This window comes from Scaptodrosophila lebanonensis, unplaced genomic scaffold (assembly GCF_003285725.1).
Source record: "Scaptodrosophila lebanonensis strain 11010-0011.00,11010-0021.00 unplaced genomic scaffold, SlebRS2 tig00000001-arrow-pilon, whole genome shotgun sequence".
In the NCBI taxonomy this organism is placed as follows: Eukaryota; Metazoa; Arthropoda; class Insecta; order Diptera; family Drosophilidae; genus Scaptodrosophila; species Scaptodrosophila lebanonensis.
In genome coordinates this window covers 10,876,922-10,896,251 of record NW_022060529.1, presented here as the reverse complement: position 1 = coordinate 10,896,251, position 19,330 = coordinate 10,876,922, and the positions used below count along the sequence as shown (strand labels likewise).

General features: G+C 40.8%; 3 protein-coding genes across 11 annotated transcripts; 2 read left to right on the top strand and 1 right to left on the bottom strand.

Moving 5' to 3' along the window:
• The first annotated feature begins 3,653 nt into the window (after positions 1 to 3,653).
• LOC115629304 (angiotensin-converting enzyme-like) lies at positions 3,654 to 7,387 on the top strand. Its single transcript, XM_030525753.1, has 6 exons — positions 3,654 to 3,719; positions 4,740 to 5,635; positions 5,699 to 6,265; positions 6,326 to 6,466; positions 6,519 to 6,697; positions 7,098 to 7,387. The coding sequence occupies exons 1-6, from the start codon at positions 3,678 to 3,680 to the stop codon at positions 7,148 to 7,150; spliced, it is 1,878 nt and encodes a 625-aa protein (XP_030381613.1). The 5' UTR covers positions 3,654 to 3,677; the 3' UTR covers positions 7,151 to 7,387.
• A 92-nt stretch (positions 7,388 to 7,479) lies between these two features.
• LOC115629296 (angiotensin-converting enzyme) lies at positions 7,480 to 10,296 on the top strand. Its single transcript, XM_030525744.1, has 6 exons — positions 7,480 to 8,532; positions 8,973 to 9,318; positions 9,380 to 9,600; positions 9,665 to 9,805; positions 9,869 to 10,041; positions 10,109 to 10,296. The coding sequence occupies exons 1-6, from the start codon at positions 7,496 to 7,498 to the stop codon at positions 10,123 to 10,125; spliced, it is 1,935 nt and encodes a 644-aa protein (XP_030381604.1). The 5' UTR covers positions 7,480 to 7,495; the 3' UTR covers positions 10,126 to 10,296.
• A 373-nt stretch (positions 10,297 to 10,669) lies between these two features.
• On the bottom strand, positions 10,670 to 19,158 carry LOC115621541 (sodium/potassium-transporting ATPase subunit beta-1-interacting protein). Of its 9 annotated transcripts, XR_003995274.1 has the most exons (9): positions 19,117 to 19,158; positions 17,722 to 17,830; positions 17,489 to 17,626; positions 17,341 to 17,421; positions 17,068 to 17,262; positions 16,940 to 17,000; positions 16,066 to 16,120; positions 14,357 to 14,468; positions 12,166 to 12,290 (listed from the first exon to the last, which is right to left on the bottom strand). XR_003995274.1 is itself a non-coding variant. In XM_030515272.1 (8 exons), the coding sequence occupies exons 2-8, from the start codon at positions 17,773 to 17,775 to the stop codon at positions 12,278 to 12,280; spliced, it is 597 nt and encodes a 198-aa protein (XP_030371132.1). In that variant the 5' UTR covers positions 17,776 to 17,830; positions 19,117 to 19,158; the 3' UTR covers positions 12,210 to 12,277. The 9 variants fall into 9 exon arrangements, 8 of the variants coding, with proteins under 8 accessions (XP_030371096.1, XP_030371105.1, XP_030371114.1 ...); XM_030515272.1 differs by lacking the exon at positions 14,357 to 14,468 and having other exon boundaries at positions 12,210 to 12,290; XM_030515261.1 differs by lacking the exon at positions 12,166 to 12,290 and having other exon boundaries at positions 13,815 to 14,468.
• Positions 19,159 to 19,330: the final 172 nt, after the last annotated feature.

Sequence of the window (19,330 nt, the reverse complement as noted above, 5' to 3'; positions counted from 1 at the left end):
TGCAGTCATAAAGAAACGGACCCAGCTTAGAAGATGTCGTCTTCGTCTCTTCTCATCGATAAGTTCGCCAAGCATATAAATCACTTAAATATAAATATAAATACACTCAGAAAAAATTGTCGAAATCATGCTTTTATTTAGAAAATCCTCCTTGGACTTAAACTATAGGCAGGTTAGTCCTACTTTTGAGAACGTGTTTTTCAAGTGGAAATTAATTATCTTAAGACATTGACGTGAATTTGGTTAACACAAAAATAACATGCTTTCTAAATTTCTAAAACCCACATACCCCTAAAAATTCATGTGTGTATGTTGTCTGACTATAAGTACTGGTACAAGGCATATCTCGTATTCATAGAACCCAATGTAAGAAAGCCCACATGGGCATTATAAATGTTTAAACGAATGGATAGTTTCAGCATTTAAGAAATGAGAAATCACCCTCATTTTCTGCAAAACGATTACCGCGTTTCTATATCTAAGAAAAGGAATAAAGACTTTAATTTCATTTTTAAAGAAATGAACTTTTATGTTCTTTTGAAAATTGAAAGCAAGTTTTTGGTGTCAGTGCACACTCGTGCATACATATATGTATGTACATAAATGTATATCTGCATAAATACATATACATTAGTAAGTATGTAGGTATTTGTACATATACTTATATGTGTATGGATGTTTTTATTGCGACGCATTAACAGTGCGCTTTACAGGTTTACATTTTTATTAATCTATATCGTGTGCCTTGTGCCGTGCTCCTTACGTAGCTCGTTTCTTTTTTTTTGGTTTTGGGTGTGACCGCGTGCGCCCAGGCACGTGGCCAGCCGCTGAAGCCACCGGCCCATGTTTTGCGGCTTTAAAGTTCATACATTCTTATGCCAGAAACAGCAACAACAACAAAGTTACAGCGACGATTTTTGTTGCTTTGCGGTTCTCTTGAAGTTGTGCGCCACTTAAGCAGCGTTTCGTCCGTCACACGCCAGTCCCAGTCCCGGTCTCAGTTTCAGCCCTAAACATGCCTGAGTGGTAAGTGCACGGCAAAAGGCTAATTTATGGGTTAGGGCGACCCAGATGAATACATTTCTTGACTGAATCGCTGCTTTTGAGCTTTGCTTTTTTTTTTGTTGCTGTTGATGGCGTGCGGCATTTAAAGAAGCCAACCTAATTAAATGCTAGATTTGTCAGATTTGTTTTTGGATTTTCTTGTCCCTTGGCCCTTTACCTTTTCGCACTTTCAATTGTTGCAGAACAGCGGCAGTATGACTTTTTATTTTTATGTAATCACTAAAAAGTGGCGCGTTTCAAAAAAAAAAAAAAAAAAAAATGTAGCACGATGTTTTCGGTCGCACAGGACTATAAGCACACACACACATACCAACATTCGTATGCAAAACTGAATATATACATTCAAACATCCATGCATATGTAAATCTATATATAACTATGTATTACAATATTAGATGTCGGCCACTCTTTTTGCACTACTTACTATTTTTATACTACACACACATACTATGTATAATACACATATGTATGCATTCGCATGTATGTATGTATGTATGTTGTATGTATGTACATATGTTGCTGTGCATTTAAATTTGCATTTGATTTTCACTTGGCTTTTCTTCTAATATTTCCTTTACTGTAGTAGTCGCTTACATTTACACACTTTTTCACTGGGCGGGCATTTCTCTCCTCTCAGCAGCTCCAGATTTATACAGACATGCCTCAATTAGCCAACTTGGACACTCTACTCTATTTTTGTTATTTGTATTTGTATTTTTATTTTGTGTATATATATACGTGCATACATATATTATATGTATTTTACATTAATTACATTTTTATTTTGTCATCGTATGCAACAATATTCGCAAAAGCGTTAGCACGCACATTGTTTGACACACATACACGTTCACATACACATACATATACACGCATACGTGTACGTACACACACAGCCAGAGGCACAGACACGCGTTTCAGTGAGACGGGGCGGGGGAAAAGCACTGAGTAGGACGACGTAGGCGCACGCACACACACCTTAAGCTCAAAAGTGTTATTACAATTTATTGTTGATTTCTTTTTGCTTTGTTTGTGTGTGTGTGTGTGTGTGTGTGTGTGTGTGTGTGGATAGTGTGTATGCAAGTGTGTGTTGTGTGTAAAAAACTTGTGCGAGGAAGCCGCGAGGAAGCGCGAGTAAACGGACGAGCCACTGACGACCGAGTGACGGAGCGACGACGAGTCTGTGACGAACGAACTAACCTGCTGCAAGCAGCATGTGTGTGTGTGTGTGCGTGTGAGCGTGTGAGTGTGTGCGTGGAAACGTGTGAAAGAGCGCGAAAATGTAGGTTAGTTTCCTTTTTATCCTGCCACACTCTCAACGAACACTCTATTTTTGGCCAAAAGCGAATACAAAAACTTTCAACTGTATGTGAGAATGCGCGCGCGTGTGTGTGTGTGTGAGTGTGTGTGAGTGCGTGTGTGTGTGAATGTGTGTGTTGTTTGCTCTTTGTTGCTCCTTTTATTTTGATTTTTATTTTTTTGTTGTAATCTCTTGTGATTTTTTGTTGTTGTCCTTTGGTATTTGGTATTACAGTTAACTACGAAAACGCGTGCGTTGCATGGCGACTGTTTGGTTCTAAGGTTCGTTTGTGACTGAGCAAACGGGTTTTCCTTTTGACGTAATCTGCAGAGTGCCACTCAAATTTCCTTCAGCGCATTTCCCATTATTGCGCCAGCCAGGATTTCCTCTCCCAACTCTTCGCATGTGTGCGTGCTGGACTGTTTGGTTGGTCCTCAGCCCACAGGCCTTAGCGTGCGAGCCAGCCACGACCCACTGCTGTGTTTTGGCCAAAATGTCAAAAGCAACGTGTCGAATGCATGGCCAGGGGGTGCTAGTGTTGGGGTGAAAGGGGCGGCAGGCGTTAGTTGATGTTGAAAAGCAATGCGACCGTAAACATTGAGTGTGGCACACATTTATTCTGTTTTCTCTTTCGAATTATAATTTTTTATTATTTTTTTTTTTAGTAGAGTAGGTGCGGGGTATGGGGCCAACGACTACTACTCAATGTCTATATTTAATTGAGGCTGCAACAATGGCAGACGCGACGCTCTAAGTGCGCACATCCGCCGGCATAAACAAATGCAAAAGCACAATCAACACAAAAGGCACGACAGAGATAAAAAATTTCCCCATATTCGGCCGTTGCTGTTGCACCTCGGGCCCCAAGGATGCCTAAAAATGTCAAAAAATATAAAGCTCAAATATGGGCCACTGGCTAACAAAAGAATTGAAGCAGTCTCAGTTTCAGCGACGACGTGCGACGAGTGCATGTGCAAGAACTGTAGTCAGCTAACGGAAAAAATTGGCACAGCTACCAACAGCTATAATGGCTAGTTGTAAGGACTGTCGTGCGCCGGTAGATAAGTCCAATTAAATGCGGCTTAGGTCAGTTCCACAATCTCAGCTCACCATCATCATCATCATCTGCTCTCCTCAACGTCAAAGTGCAGAAAGTGCACGAAATCTATTATCAATTGTGCCCGACCCACAGCCACTATCTGTTGAGTTCAATCGGTTATCTCTGCATTGTCGTACAGTTTTGGGTAAGACGCTGCCTCTTGTCTTAAGCCGCATTAGTTTATTCTGATTTGTTGAGTTGTGCAGTGCAGTGATGATGTTTTCTAAACACTGCTGGTTGGTGGCGGTGATTGTGGTAAGGCATTTCATACGAGTAGCCTATAACTCATATCAACACAGACACACACATAACACACAAACAAAGTACGTAGGTGAAAGTAAACACTACATGGCGAATACTTAATGTGCCCCAGGGAACCAAACACAAATAGATAGCTTGAGTAAGACATGGCGCATACTCAATGTATAGCCCAATGACAGAAATGAAATCATGACGTATACGTAATAAAAACAAAACTGATCTAAAATTATACAAGCTTTATAAAAACACATGCAAAGTCATAGTTGACAGAAAGTGAACTAAATTTTAATTACAAAAACACAAATACAATAAATAATGTACTATGTTCAATGTAAAAGCACAAATATACGCAATATTTGCGAATAAATCACGGGGTTAAAATCTGATCTATTAAAATATAATTCGTTGCGAGTTTTGAAAATACAAAAATATAAGTGATAATCCAGAGTGTTCATATATTTTTAGCTACTAATCTTCTTAGTTTATAAGACTAGTGTAGCTAATTATATTTATATAAGCAATATTAATTTTATAAGTATACCTTAAGAAAGTATTTATTCCTCAAAGTAAAAACTTTCTATTAAACTTCTGTTTATGGATGAAGGGTCAATACGTTGCTGAAAAGTGTAGTAGAACGCAATTAATTAACTAATTGATAAACTCAATAACCGGAACACGAGCAACATAGCAACTGGCATCTACTCATCTGCCCTCAAATCTTGAGCTCAGATAATTAATTTAAATGCGGCACTCAGCTGTCTTTAGAATAAAATCCTACATTTAATTAAATAAAAAAATAAGCTTTTTATAAAAAAAAGAATGCTAGATTTGTTGATTATTTCATGTACACAGTATCATATAGGAATACGGGTCTTCTTTTTTAATAGATAATAGAAACATATAATGTACGTGTATTTATAGAAACTTTTGAATTAAATGAAACATAGGTTTATGCTGATAACAGCGTCGCATTATTAATTAATTACCGAATAATCATTGTCAAATGTTTAATAGGTGTGCGGTTATGTCAGCATTGGCCGATGCCAGAATGTCAGCTACGCTCACTCGAACGATGAGTTGGCCGCTCTGCAACAGCTGGAGCTTATTAACGTGGCCTACTGGCAGAGTGTGGAGGCATATCGGAAGTTCTCCGATGACACATTGAGTGCTGAAATATTGCTGAGACAGAAGCTGCAGCCCTACTATGAGGCTTTGCAGAAATACGATTGGCAGAACTTCAAGGATCCGCTGCTGCGTCGCCAGTTCGAGGTCATATTGCGTGGGGCTGTGCACCCGCCCATCGGTTATGATTTTAAGCGAGCGACGCGTACACTTAAATCGATGTCGCGACAAAAGTGGGCGTGTCCGCGCAATGGAGGCGGAAAATGTAACTTGGCTTTTGTGCATAATATCAAGACTATTTTCACGAACAGTGACGATCTGGACGAGATCAAGTACTATTGGCAGGAGTGGCGCAACAAACTGCCGGATAGTGTGAAGGAGGCGCTCCACTACTACATCGGCTATTATCAGAACCTAAGCACGCCTACGCGCAATGCCTCGTCTGTTTGGTATGCCGAGTATGAGGATGCCAATTTCATGGCTGAGTTGGAGAGCCTCATGGATTCCATCCAGCCTTTCTACCGCGAACTTCACGCGCACATGCGTCACGTGTTGCGTGTGAAGTATGGCGATAGTGTTATACCGCCCACGGGCCTTATACCACACCACTTGCTGGAGCAGGTCACCTACCAGGCCTGGAAGAAGGACTCAGTGCTGCGCAATCCCTTCCCACAACGCAAGCTGCCCAACTTGCAGGCGGAGTTAGATGATGTCGGTTTGCTGCCATTCGATTTGGTCAACATTAGTGCGCGTTTCTTCTCATCAATTGGCTTCGAGAATTTGACAGAGTAAATTAAACATAATCTTTCGCTAATATTTCCGTTTTTAAACCGCTCCCGTCTTATGTGTAGCGCCTTTTTGGATGAGCACTTTAAGGCTATGGAGCCAGGCAGTGGTGGACCCGACTGCAAGTCCCGAATTTTCGACTTTGGCACCATCGAGATGCATTACTGTCCCAAGGTCTATTATAAGAAGCTGCTGCAAACCCATGGCGACATGGCCCGTGTTCAATATGCCCTGGCTAAGAACAATTTGGCCGTGGGCTTGAACCAGGAAGCCAGTCCTGGTTTTGGCAATGCCATTGGCGAAGCCGTCATACTTTCAGCCTCGACGCCCAAGCATCTGCAGCAGCGTTTGCGGCTCCTCCAGGACTACGAATATGATGATTTGCTAAATCTGAATCGACTCTATCGAATGGCAGTCCACACATTACTCACCATCCCGGTGTACTTTGTGCACGAGAAGTTGTGGGTGGACATGATAGATGGACGTGTCACGCCCAGTGAGTACAACTGTCATTACTGGAATCTCATGCAGAAATATATGGGCGTTGAGGCACCCGCCCAGACCAATACGGCTGCCTATGATATGCCCTACAAATTCTACGAGGGCATTGTGGACGAATACCGCAGTACCAGGTCTGCACAAATGCCCGCTCTCTAAATTAAAAACCTTACTCAAACTTCTACTGATTTCAGAAAAATTTTCGGGGAGTTCCTTGGTTATCAGATATATCGGGCAGTGTGCCTGATAACGCGGGAATTCGAACGCGGCAATGCCTACAAAACGCTGGACAATTGTGATTTTGCCAACAATCGTCATGCTGGCAAACTTTTAAAGTAAGTTAGTTAACATTACTATAATTGTGTTAATTATTATTATTGTCAACAGAGAAATAATGGTGAGCGGCTCTATCAAGCCCTGGCGGGACGTTATTAAGCCCTTAACCACAGTCCAACTAACCCGTATATCCGCCACATCCTTTCTCGAATACTTTGATACACTCAATCAGTGGCTAACGGAGGATAATCTAAGCAAACAGCTCCGTGTTGGCTGGATGGAATCTGACAGTAAGTGTGAATTCATTTCATAGTATATTCTATAAAACTTAATCTAAGCTAGGCAACATTTGTTAACGAATTTTTGATTGGTTCTCTAAACTGAGATACCCCTAAGGGACGAACATAAAACCAAATGAATGTTTAGGTTAGTAGGAATAACAAGCTAAGAACATATCTATAATGTTTTCTGATTGAGTATATTAGGAAGGTGGTGCTATATTGCGACTGTTTATTTCTTTTCAAATATGAAATGGATTTTTAATGAAAAGAAATGACCTTGACTTTAAATTGAACTCAGAGCTTGAACCGTCTATCTATTGGAGATTCCTAGATCTGAGCAGACAAGAATTATTGGGCTTGTTCATTTAGTGGTTGAATACATCTTATAATTCATTTTCTTCTTCCACAGAGTGTAAGGGCAATGCTGTTCCCTTGAACATCACGGCAGCCAATGCGTATTAGAGCAGAGTTCCGATGAAAACAAAACAAAATAAAGAGAGCTTCGCGTCCCTGGCTTAGAAATAATGTTGCGAAACTGATAAGCTAATGCCGGAGCTCAACAATAACAGAAAACAACAGCAACAAATAAAACAGTTTTAATTCAAATATGCAACAAAACTAAGCAAAGGGTCCCAGTGTACGCTGAGATGCTAAAGCGCTCGGAGCAATAATAAAAATTAAAGCAGATTGTGCGCACAATTGTGTTTATTTTTATTTTTTTTCATACTGGCGATAAGGGCGTGCAATTCACAGCGGAAGCATAGTTAGCTAAGGTCTTAGAACCAAGATTCCACACAATTTATAACCATGTGGTTGCAGTGGCACGGATCTGTTCTGCTACGGTTGCTGGTGGTGGCCGGCTCCTTGACTTTAGCAGCTGGGTCTCCGCCCAGGAACCTAACGCGTGGGGCTGCCATGGCTGCCAAGAACTATGAGGAGTACGCGAAGAACACATTGGAGTTCGCTACGCAGCGAATGCGCAATATTTGGAGTAGACGTCGCGACATATTTCTATCGCTAACTGTGAAGGGTCGGCCATATAGCGCGGTGAATCAGGCCCCACTCAAGCAGGAAATTGAGCTCGACAACTATCGCCTGGCATATGAGTTGGCAGCCAACCTGAGTGTTGTGCCTGTGCGGCAACTACAGGATCCTCTCCTGCGACGTCGAGTGCAGCGCCTGTCCAAGCTTCAACTTCACGGACTACGTCGCTCGGACTTCGACCAGTCCAGGGAACTGCTGCACACAATGCAAACCTTCATCAGTGGTCGTTCCGTGTGTCATGCCCATCATCAGGACGATTGCCAGCAGTCGCTGGCCATGTATCCTCACATCATGAATCAAGCGGTACGCAGCCAGCGAGTGGAGGAATTGGAATACTATTGGCTGAAGTGGCGCATGGCCATCAATGACAAAAACACGGCCAAGGCTACCTTCATTGACTATGTACGCTTGCTCCGAATCGCTGCTACATATAACGGTCATGTAACACCATCGCGCACCTGGTATCTTTACTATGATACGGAGAACTTCCAACGCGAACTTGAGGACGTCGTCTGGGAGGTAATGCCTTTGTATCGCGAGCTTCACGCGTATCTACGCAAACAGGCCATTCTTACATACCCGCATCGGAACTATGAAGAAGACGGTTCGATATCGGCGCCAGTTCTGGACCAAATGATTGGTCAGGCCTGGTATCCCCATCCAATCTTTCGTGTGCCTTTTCCAAACAGTCAGCTTCCATCGGTGCACCAACGTCTGGAGCAGGTGCTCGTCACATCATTGAAGATCAATAAAAAGGCGGCAGAGTTCTTCGAGTCCCTCGGTCTTAATCACATGTCCGAGTAAGTTGCTAAGCCTCATTTGAAAAACCTCTCAGAGTTTGTAACTTTGGTGGAAGGGTTTTAGTGTTGATCACCACTACCTTAATGGCTAAAATATATGTTCCAAATCATTACTACTACCCTGGAACTTAAAGATATTGGATCGCACTGGAATATATATCGTAGATTTAATAAGCCCTTTATGTATGTATAGGTACATATTAGTATTAATTTAGATCTGACCCAACTGGGTTTTACGTTTGTAGCATTTATTTGTCATAGTTTCATGGTTTTCATAACATTATCATTTGTTTAGCCATTTCTAGCTTGTTTAAATAACTGATCTCATTTTTTATACGCTCAAGAATTGGGAAAGACTATCGAGTTACATAAGAATTTAGGGACCCCTGGAAAATGGGGTACCCCCATGATCTATGTTTAATGCTTTGTTTCAAAAACAGTGGCTTCTATGAAAAATATTCGCGTCGAATGAACGACGATGAACTCAGCACCGATTGCAAGTCCGTTGTATACTATTTCCCACCTGAGGTGGCACTACGCTATTGCCCCAAACTGGACTACAAGAAGATGATGCAAATGCACGCCACCATGTCGGATCTGCAATACAATATATACAAAAAGGAATTGCCATTTGGCCTGGACACCGAGCCCTGTCCCGGCTTTGGGAGCGCGATGGGTGAGGCGGCTATTATTGCCTCCGGCACGCCCCGACATCTGCATCGACTGCACATTTTACTCAATGAGAGCTTAAATCACGATCAGTCGATGAATCGACTGTTCCGCATGGTAAGGGCTGTACATTAATGGAGCTTGGAGAGATCATTTTAAATCGTATTCGACACATTAGGGCGTTCACACCCTGCTGGCCGTGCCGCAGTACTTTATCAACGATAAGTTCCTCGTTGATGTCATGGATGGTCGTATTAATGTCCAGGACTATAACTGCGCCTATTGGCGCCTACAGAACAAGTATGCCGGCGTAGCGCCGCCAAAGATGAGAAACGAAAAAAGTTTTGATCCAGACTTTAAGTTCTACCGCGGCTTAAGTCCAGAGCGGTCGAGTACCATGTAAGAACGAATACGAATACAATATAGAATAGAATATATAAACTTGCATGCTTGGTCATCCTAGGAAGTTTATATCGGAAGTTCTTGGTTTCCAATTCTATCGCGCTTTTTGCCTAGCCAGCGGACAATATCAGCCGGGTAATCCAGAATATCCCCTACACAATTGTGATTTCTACGGCAGCACTGAAGCAGGAAAAATGCTGCGGTACGACAAAACATATTTGATTTTTCGATATTTAAAATTCTAGTCTTGTGTATATTTTCGTAGCGAAATGATGCAACTGGGTGCCACAAAGCACTGGCGGGATATTATGGAAATAGCTACTGGCGAACGTAAGCTTAGCGGTCGTGGCATTTTGGAATACTTTGGACCCCTATTCACCTGGCTTAAGGAGGAGAATAAGCGACTAGACCTTGAGCCTGGCTGGGACTCGAGTACAAGTAAGTAATGTGTTTTTCCTCCTTTCATTTGTTTCACACTCTATTTGAATTTTGTTTTGATCCTCAGTGTGCCGCAACGATTAATCCAAAATATAAAATTATTGGTTCTCAAATAATATACTATATACAACATACTTATATGCAATATATTTAACATGTTTCCTAATTGTCTTCAAAGAATGCTAAAGTTATATATTACGGTTTATCATCATGGAAAATGGAGATCTAATGAAATTAAAAGTGAATTTAAACTAACGCTGTTTCTCAAAGTTTTTTCAATTCCGATGTGTTCAAGTATTGTTCATAAAAAATGTTTAATCAGCAAATGTTCATTGTTTAAAGACTATGCATCTAATTGTCAAATCTTCGCGCAAGTTTCTCTTTTTCTTGTTGAGAATTTTCGTGATGCGAGTTTTTGAAAACTCGTGAATTGTAAATCGTAATTTCATAAAATCTCACACACAACTATTTTCAACTATTTTTTTAATATATTAATAATTTCTGTGGTTCCCTAATTTCCGTAACATTTTTTCTAATTCCACTTTTCCTCATTTGTCTTGTTTTGTGAAATCGTGAATTTTGGTGAATTCATATGTCTAGCATCGCTCTAATTTATATCACCCCAGTGTTTGTTTGTATACAAAAGAATCGTTTATATATTTACAAAGGCACTTTGGTAAAAACGACAAAAGGCTTAGGTCTACTTAAATATCCATTATTTTAAATACGTATATATGAATTAAATTATGTATGTTGATGTGGTTGTGTCGTCGAGGTGGAAGCATGGATTGAAATTTCTCCATTGGCCACTGGCTAGCACTGGCTTGTTACATAAGTATCGAACAAAATTATTGTCATGCTAATGAGGGGGCACCCAAAAATTGCGTCGCTGCCGAGATCTTAAATGAAAATACAATAGTTATGCGATGATGATGTGTGCTCGTGATGAAGAGTGTAGCTCTTAAATTACGACAGCTGGCTGTACAACTAAATGGACGGCTAAGATGGCTAAAGCTATTCGCACTACATAGTCGTCTCGGAGTCCGGTGGCGTATGATAGTTTAGATTATAGGCCGGTGGCCCATTGTTGAGGAAGGCCATGGAACGTATGCTTTCTCTCGACGCAGTCCGCTTTCCAAACGCCATGTTACCTGAGTGGTTTGGCTGAGTGGTGACATAATTGGGCGCCGGGTCCGGCACAAAGGGCTGTGTCGATGGCGCAGACTGCGAAGCTAGATATTGTTGCTGTTGTTGCTGATGCAGCGGATGTTGCTGATAGAGTGGCGGGGTGCAGGGCGGCTCTGGCGGACTCATCCGCATGGTGTTCACACCACTCAGGCCAGCAAAGACATTCTCCGTTGTGGTGCTGCTGTTACCATTTGGCATATAGCCCGTGGAGAGCGGTCTAGAACCATGAAAATTTGAATAACTGGAACGCACTGATGGCGGCCGATTATTGTAAAGCTCATCCGCATGGCCGCTAGTGCCCACATCATTCAAATTGGTGGTCGAGTGCTGATAGCTGTGATTGTAGTGGCCACCATGCAAACCCGTCGGCGGCGGCGGTGGCGGCAATGTAGGGGAGCTGGGCTCGTCCAATGCTTGCTTATCGTACAACAGACCCGCACCATTCGTATTATAATAAATGGGATCCAGCGGTATATTCTTGCGATAGTTGTAGTAAACATTGTTCGTCTTGCTCGTATTGCCAAGTTGGCTAACATGGTTCGTATTGTTGGTTATATCATCGTTAAGCGATTGCAGATTCGATGCCGTCAGCGTTAAGTTGTCAATGCGATGGAACGATCCCAATTGTTGTTTCGCGCTCTGCTGCTGATACTGCAGTTGTTGTTGCTGCTGATCTAGCAACTTAGTGACTGGATTCTGCTGGTATTTGCGACGGGAGTGTCGCATGCTGCTGCGTGAATAAGTGCCGCTACTACTGTCGCCGCCGCCACCACCGCCACCCCCACTGCCATGCTTGGACCGCACTGAGCCACTGCTGCCCGTGTGATGTGAGCGCCTGCCGGTTGAGTGGCGGCCATGAGAGCCACGAGCCATAATGGAACGTCGCTTTACACGGCGCGGAGTCATGGGTTTCGGACTCAGCTCGCCACCGTCGTTGTCGTTATCGGGGTCGCCGTAGCTGAGCATCGTGTCGGCGCGACTCCGTATGGTGTCGCTACTAGCCCCGAACTCGATGGAGTACAGGGACTGACGGTGCTTGGACTTCTTGTTAATATGCTGCACTGTGGGCGGGCAGAGATACAATGTATAGACTCGATTAGATTAAAATTTGTACGATTCTGGGGCTTAAATTGGCAGCATCAATTACCTGGACTTGAGGTTAGATAGAGATATATGTGGAGCAGTTATATGTACAGTTAAAGGTACAAACTTTTTAGCTACAATTCACTAAAAGATTTGGAGCGTAAAGTAATTAGCACGCGTGATAGGAGGACGGGGCTGGGGTTAGAACTGGTGATCTACACAACAAAGAATACAACAAATATAAAAGTGAACAACAACAGCTTAAGAACCATTAGATAAAGCCAGTTACCAGAGTACGAATTAGATGGTATTAAGTTAAAGGCAACAAATTTTTGTAAATGAAGATTTGTTTTTTATTGATAACATTCAGAGCTTTAAAGAATTGCCAGCGTTTCAAAGAAGAAGTCTAGATCATATGTAAAATACGTATGTATAATCGAAATACATAACTATATAGATCCGCTTCGTTTCGATAAGTTCGTATAGCTTTAACGTTATGTTTAACTATTTGTATAATTATAAGTTTGTATGTACTATATAGCATAATTTAGAAATCTTAAACTCTAGAACTTTGTCATTGAAACTGAATATATAACTTTTGATTATTACTCTTTGTATATTTATTCATGTATTTAATTTTATTTTTCTTTTTTTTTTTTTGATTCTCATCAAAATAACACAATGCAAAAGGCAACTATGTAGTTAAAGATAACGAGACCGTTGCATTCTAGAGCTGGGCTGCTGCGGTTCTCTCTAATTTCAAAGGCATTCGGTTGCATTGGCATTAGCAGCATTATGCTGATTCAAGTTTGTTTTTTGTTTTTCGTTTTCGTTTTTGAACAATTCATTGCATGTGCGTTTTTTTCTTTGTCAATTTCAACAAGTTTGTCTCTATATGTGATAATTTAGATAAATCATGTGACATCTCGCGTATATGTAGATTTATGTATTATCACAGTTTAACGTAAAAGTTTTTGTATGCATTGGACTTTCCGCATGCAGCATTTGCCAAAACGCTTTTGATTCTCCTATAGTTTGTAACAATTTCTATCACAATTCATTGAAGCAGCCATTAAGGAAAGTCTCATTTTGTGAGTTCTTTATGTTCTTATGTACGTATGTATGTATATATGTGTATGTGTGTGCGATTACATGTATGTGTGTGTATGTATGTTGCTATAAAAATATTTAAAATATACTTTGCATGGCATTCATCAAGGCAACAACAGGAATTAAAGTCGCAACATTAAATAAGCTTAAAAACTATGCAGTTCAGTGTTAAACTGGCCAACAATTTGGAATGCCAGAAAATATATGTATGCCTAAAGCAACGGTCAGACATGCAAATAGTTTGCACACAAATTTGCCCTCTTATAAAAGAATATATTTCTCCTTGTCTTCGAATGTAGTAACATTTTATTCTATTGAACAATTTTGTGTGCAAATTATTTGCCAATCTGAACACACCTTAAGTACCACCTTTGTATGTAATGTGTGGCATGTCAACGTTTTTTTTTTATTTTATTATTATCTTCTTGTTAAATCTCAACACTATATCTATAACACCAAAGTGCGTTTGTTGTTAGCAACAGAAAACGACAACACGCAGTACATTCAATTGAAGATCAAGTATTGTTCTTATATTGGTCTTCTACTCTCGGATGTCTAGTATTTTGGACTGATATAAGAACACAACTCTAATATGTAATACACATTATGTATGCAGGTATAGGTTTAGTTAGTAGTAACAAGTGTGCGGTAACGTGTAGGCAGAGAGGCTAAGCTTAACTTATTAAATAGTATGTAAATAGAGGTATGGTCTGACATCAAAATATTTCAGAAGTAGACTTTAAACAGTAATCCACAAAAAGAAAACTATGTTTCAGTATAGATTTCTTATTGTTTCTATTTTCATTAGAATTTTATTCTATTTATACATGGCATACTTCTGAATTTCGACAAAATTACTTTACTTTAGCTCGCCCGCCAGACCATACCTTAGAGAGCTGACCTGCATTTTGCCAATGGTCTGTCTTATACATACATAGAAAGCAGCAGCGTCTTCAACGATTTCTGTTTGTTTGTGAATATTTTTCTTTTTGGTATGCAACAACAGCGAAAATCAAAAAAGGTCAATTCGTCAGCTGTCTATAAGTCTAAAAAAAGAAATTTGGTCAATATGAGAACGATATTTTGAGAGCTTGCATCAACACAATGGAAAGTGTGGGAATGTGGCGGGGAGAAAAAAAGGAGGGCTTCAATTTCTTTCTGTTTTATGCCTGCACCCCTATAATTGAATTGCAGTAGGATCGAGGTCGAGATTTGCCCTCCCGGCGACCGCTGCGCCGATTCACATGTGGCGCCGCATTGGCGGCCAACTGAGGGGGGGTCTGCTCCACCAGACGATCGTCACTCCTCGCCCGCACAATGTTGTGACCACCAATGCCAATGTCAACGTACCCAGGTGGGGCAGCTCGTATTTGATCGCAGAAATTCGCCTGAGCCGGCTGTTGACGCTGGCGGCGCTGAATACGCCGGACCATTGGTGAGCCGGGCACGTGTTGTGACGGCATGGAATATTTCTCTGTGGTCTCAGGCGACAGATCGGGGTAATGCGCATGCCCGAGACGCTGTTGGAAGATGTGTGGACGCTGCGCAGGGGGCGGCGGTGGCGTTACTGCCGATGGAGACAACACTGTCGTTGTCGCCGCAGCACCCCTCTCATCACAACTGTGAACAGGAACTGTGGGCAACGGTATGTGGGTGGGCCGAGTGGGTTGCTTGGTTAGGCGCAACGGTTTGGGCGAGTAGGTGACACCCAGCTCAGGCAGGCCATTTTGCTCATAGGGATAAACAACACGACTATTGCTGCTATTATGGTTGTGGTTATTGTTGGGACTAGAACTGGACGAGTGGTGGCTGAGCGGTGTGGAGGGTTGGTAGTTATTGAATATAATGTGGGGAGCATTGTTATTTTCACCCACAAATAAACTATTTGGCGTTGGACTCTTGAATGGAACATAAGTGACACCATTGTCGCTGGCCGGCAAATTTTGCAACGAAAAGTTGTCCTCATCTTCCTCGAGATTGTGTGACAGACGCTGAAGTTTCACCTCTGTATACTTGACTTCGGGGCGGACAAAGTTGCCAGAGGCAGAGGTTGCCAGGGATTTGGGCGCCTTTGGCTTGTGATGGATGCGCGCAAAGTGGCCACTACTGGTAGTGGTATCAGCGCTTTGATTGCCGTTCGAGGTACCGGCATTAAAAATGCTATAATTGCTGTTGCTCAGCGAATTGGAGACACCTCCGCCGTTTCCCCCACTCAAATACAAGTTTGAATTCTGCAGCGAGGCATAGGACAAGGAGGCTGTGGTATTGCTATGTGGGGATATTGGACTGGCAGTTGAATTCTTAGACTGGTAGGGTCGCGTGCGCCTCATGCTGTTTGTGCTGTTGTTGTCACTCCTATTACGAGTTTGCGACTTATGGCGAATCAAGCTGTTGTTGCTGCTGCTGTTATGATCGCTTTTGACACTGGTGTGCGTTAGGTATGTGTTATGGTTATTTGCATCTTGCTGGTGAACAGTATTTAGTGTATTATTATTGCTGTTGTTGTTTTTGCTGTTCTGTTTGTTTGGGTGTTGGTGTTGATGATAAAATTGCAGTGAGTTTTGTTGCTGTTGATGTTGCAGATGCTTGTTTGATTGCATTGTTGCGCTTGCGGATGTTGGTATACTTGAATAGCTCACGTACATGGGATGGACCACTGTGTGCTGTGGACTCTTCGCATCGCCGTTCATGAAATCGACTGTAAACCAGAAATTAATTATATTCTTTAACATTACACATACATATAAATTTACATATATAAATATATATATTATACGAGTATAAAGACTGTATTGGTATATTGCAAAGGCATTCACAACATGTTGCCATTTATATTTTCTTGTGGTTGATATTTTTGTTGATTGGTTGGTTTTTATGAGTAGCATGAGTGATTGCGCTTAAACATAACATGGATTATGTAATGCATTTATATTTATATAGGTATTATGGTATGTACTATCTATCTATCAGACGACATACACAACAAAAACACTTCACAGACATATTCTGTTCTCACAGTAGCACAATTGATAAAATACATAAGTTATACACGGCACTTTGTTAATTTAAATTACAATATTCATTAACATATATAGAATGCATTTTTGGTGATTTCAAATGATTCCTTGTGTATTCAGTTTTATATACAAAGCATTCACATGACAGACAACAAAATATATTGGTCATCAAATAAAAATGTTTTATAAAATTTGTCATATGTGTGGGTACACGATTTCGCTCTTATTTAAATTTTGTTGATAAATATTTAGTAGTTTTAGTCGAGTTGATCAAAGAAAAGTAACTCTACAGTGCAAGTATGTATCATACGGTGTGTTAGAATGTGTTGATGAAATAAATACCCTCTAGAAATGGTTATGCTATGACCTAATGCTATGACCTATAACCCGGTTAGTAAGTAAATTAGCTATGATATGATAGTAGATGTGTGTGTATGGATGTGTGTGCAAAACAAACATTTACAAAGAATGTTCGTGTGGACATTCGCGTAGGTACTCACATCGATCATCTTCATCGAGAAATATGCAGCTGATGAAAATAGCGCCAAATATGCCAAGTAACTAAAAGAAAAGTTAGCCATCAAAACAAATTCGCATTAATTTAGAAACGTGTGTAATGCATTCTTACCGCTAGGCTGCATTGCACAACCGAATGTACAACTTCAACTAATGCATAATCTAATAAACAGCCATCCACACGCTCCGGGCGTGTGGGCCGAAATGGGTCCTCTGTAATGTTCATCGAATAAGTGGGATTACAGCCAAAGCCGTTCACTTCGAACCAGGAAACACTGCCAGTGCCCATATTGAGGAGATCGCCGTCCTGCTTTCAGCACATATTGAAACAAAACGGTTTGGATGAGTACGCGCATTTGTTTATCTGATAATAAATGAAACTCACCCTATCTAGTTCGCCTACATTTAAATAGAAGCATATCAGAAAAGCATTCCAACCAATCCATACAAAATTCCATATTAGGTACTACAAAAATAAACATTGAATTGGGTTATCTTGATTATGATAATATGAGGGCATGTACGATACTCACAGTTACAATGTATTTAACTCGAAAGTGATATGCGCCATAGAATCCGAAAATAACAAAGAGCATGTGAAAGAAATTCACCAATATGGGCGCCCACATGTATCCGAGAAAATCGAATACCTGCCGCTCGATTATCGTTATCTGTAAAAACGGGGAAAGCGCGCAAATTAGACACAATCGCGCACTGTTTTTTTTAGCAAAAGGGAACTTTTGCTTTCATTATTTATTGCACTCACCATTTGCAAAAAGCATATTGACAGCACAAAGTGTCGCCGCGTACACGAGCCCATCACATAATTATACCATTCAGTATGTTTGCCAAAGATTAGCTGCTTCTAGTTGCAGCTGAAGTGGAGTGAAGAATAATGGGGCATTAATTTTATACTCTCTCTCTCTCTCTCTCTCTCTTTATATTGCAGTGTGCCACAATTACGCTTTATCTAGGCTATTTTTTGTGTCATGTACCCGAAGGGTAAAAGGGTATGCTACGTTATCTAAACGCTACAGGAATAAAATATACAAATGTATGTTTCTATATATTTTATATAGCTGCGATCGGTAGAATAAAATCTTTCTTACTAGAATGCTGCGGATATAGGGTATACCAGCATCGGGCTCGCGCGACATAAATGTTCTACTTTACTTCTATTGGCATTTCCGGATGCGTTTTTCGTAAATGTGGTCAGGCGTGCAACCTGCTACTCTGTTACTGTTACTAACACTTGTTCTCTTTTGTACCTCAGAATAGAGTGGTTAGAAAGGAGACGTAAAACGACGACGTAAAAACGTTTTTAAACTGCAACTGCAGCAACGAATCCGTTTTACTTTGTGGTTGGAAAACCTGCTTTTCATGAGTCAAAAGTAAATAAAAAGAAATTAAAGTGAATGAGCAGGCTACCGAGAGAAACTATGCTAAGACACACAAGCACAAACACAGAAACACAACACGCACACTTGCACATGCAGCACTCACACTAGTGATACTATTTACATACATACATGCTCACGTAACGTAAACTAAACTGAGGAGCTCACGTATCGCTTTTGCCTTTTACGTATGTATGTACATATTCATATTGCTTTTGTTCATATTTGGCTATAAGAAGCACTTTTGCGGCCACTTGATTGATAATTATTGCCTCAATATGTATCTTTAGAAGATAAAACACACAATGAGAGTGTGCAGGTCAAGTAATTAATTAATTAACAAGTGGCACTTGTTCCCACGACTCCAACAACCAACAACAAGCATTAAATACAATCTGTTTCAATTACGCCATTTCGCACATAGAATGTGGTTCCAGTCACTATTTCAGCGAAATGAATATGTATAGCTTTATGTACTTATTCAATTTGTGGGGCTTCTAATTGAATTAAAACGTGTAAGCAAACAAAATATTGTGGTCGTACAAATTTTAACACATGACGGTTTGTTCTCGCTTATGACTCAATTGTTTTTGGAGTGACTAGGGCGGAAGCACTGGAACACTAACAAACACGCGCGTGTGTCATTCAAAGATGAATATTGCTCAACAGTCACTTCAAACCTTTTATAAATAATAACCCATATCTTTACGTATTTACATAATATTCTATCATTTATTATCAATAAATTAACACTTTCTGCTTACGTAGCAAAGCACGAAACTCGGACGCTGTGCGCGCGACTATTACAATCCAAATGCAAAAGCAAAACTACTTGCTGATAGTAATGATTCGATATCAAACAACCTAATACTCGATAAGTTATTTCTTATCTATATGGCAACACTTGCCGGCTAATCGCTAATTTGGCGTTGCCACTGACTAAATAAGGACATAAAAGTACAATAAATAAGAAATTAG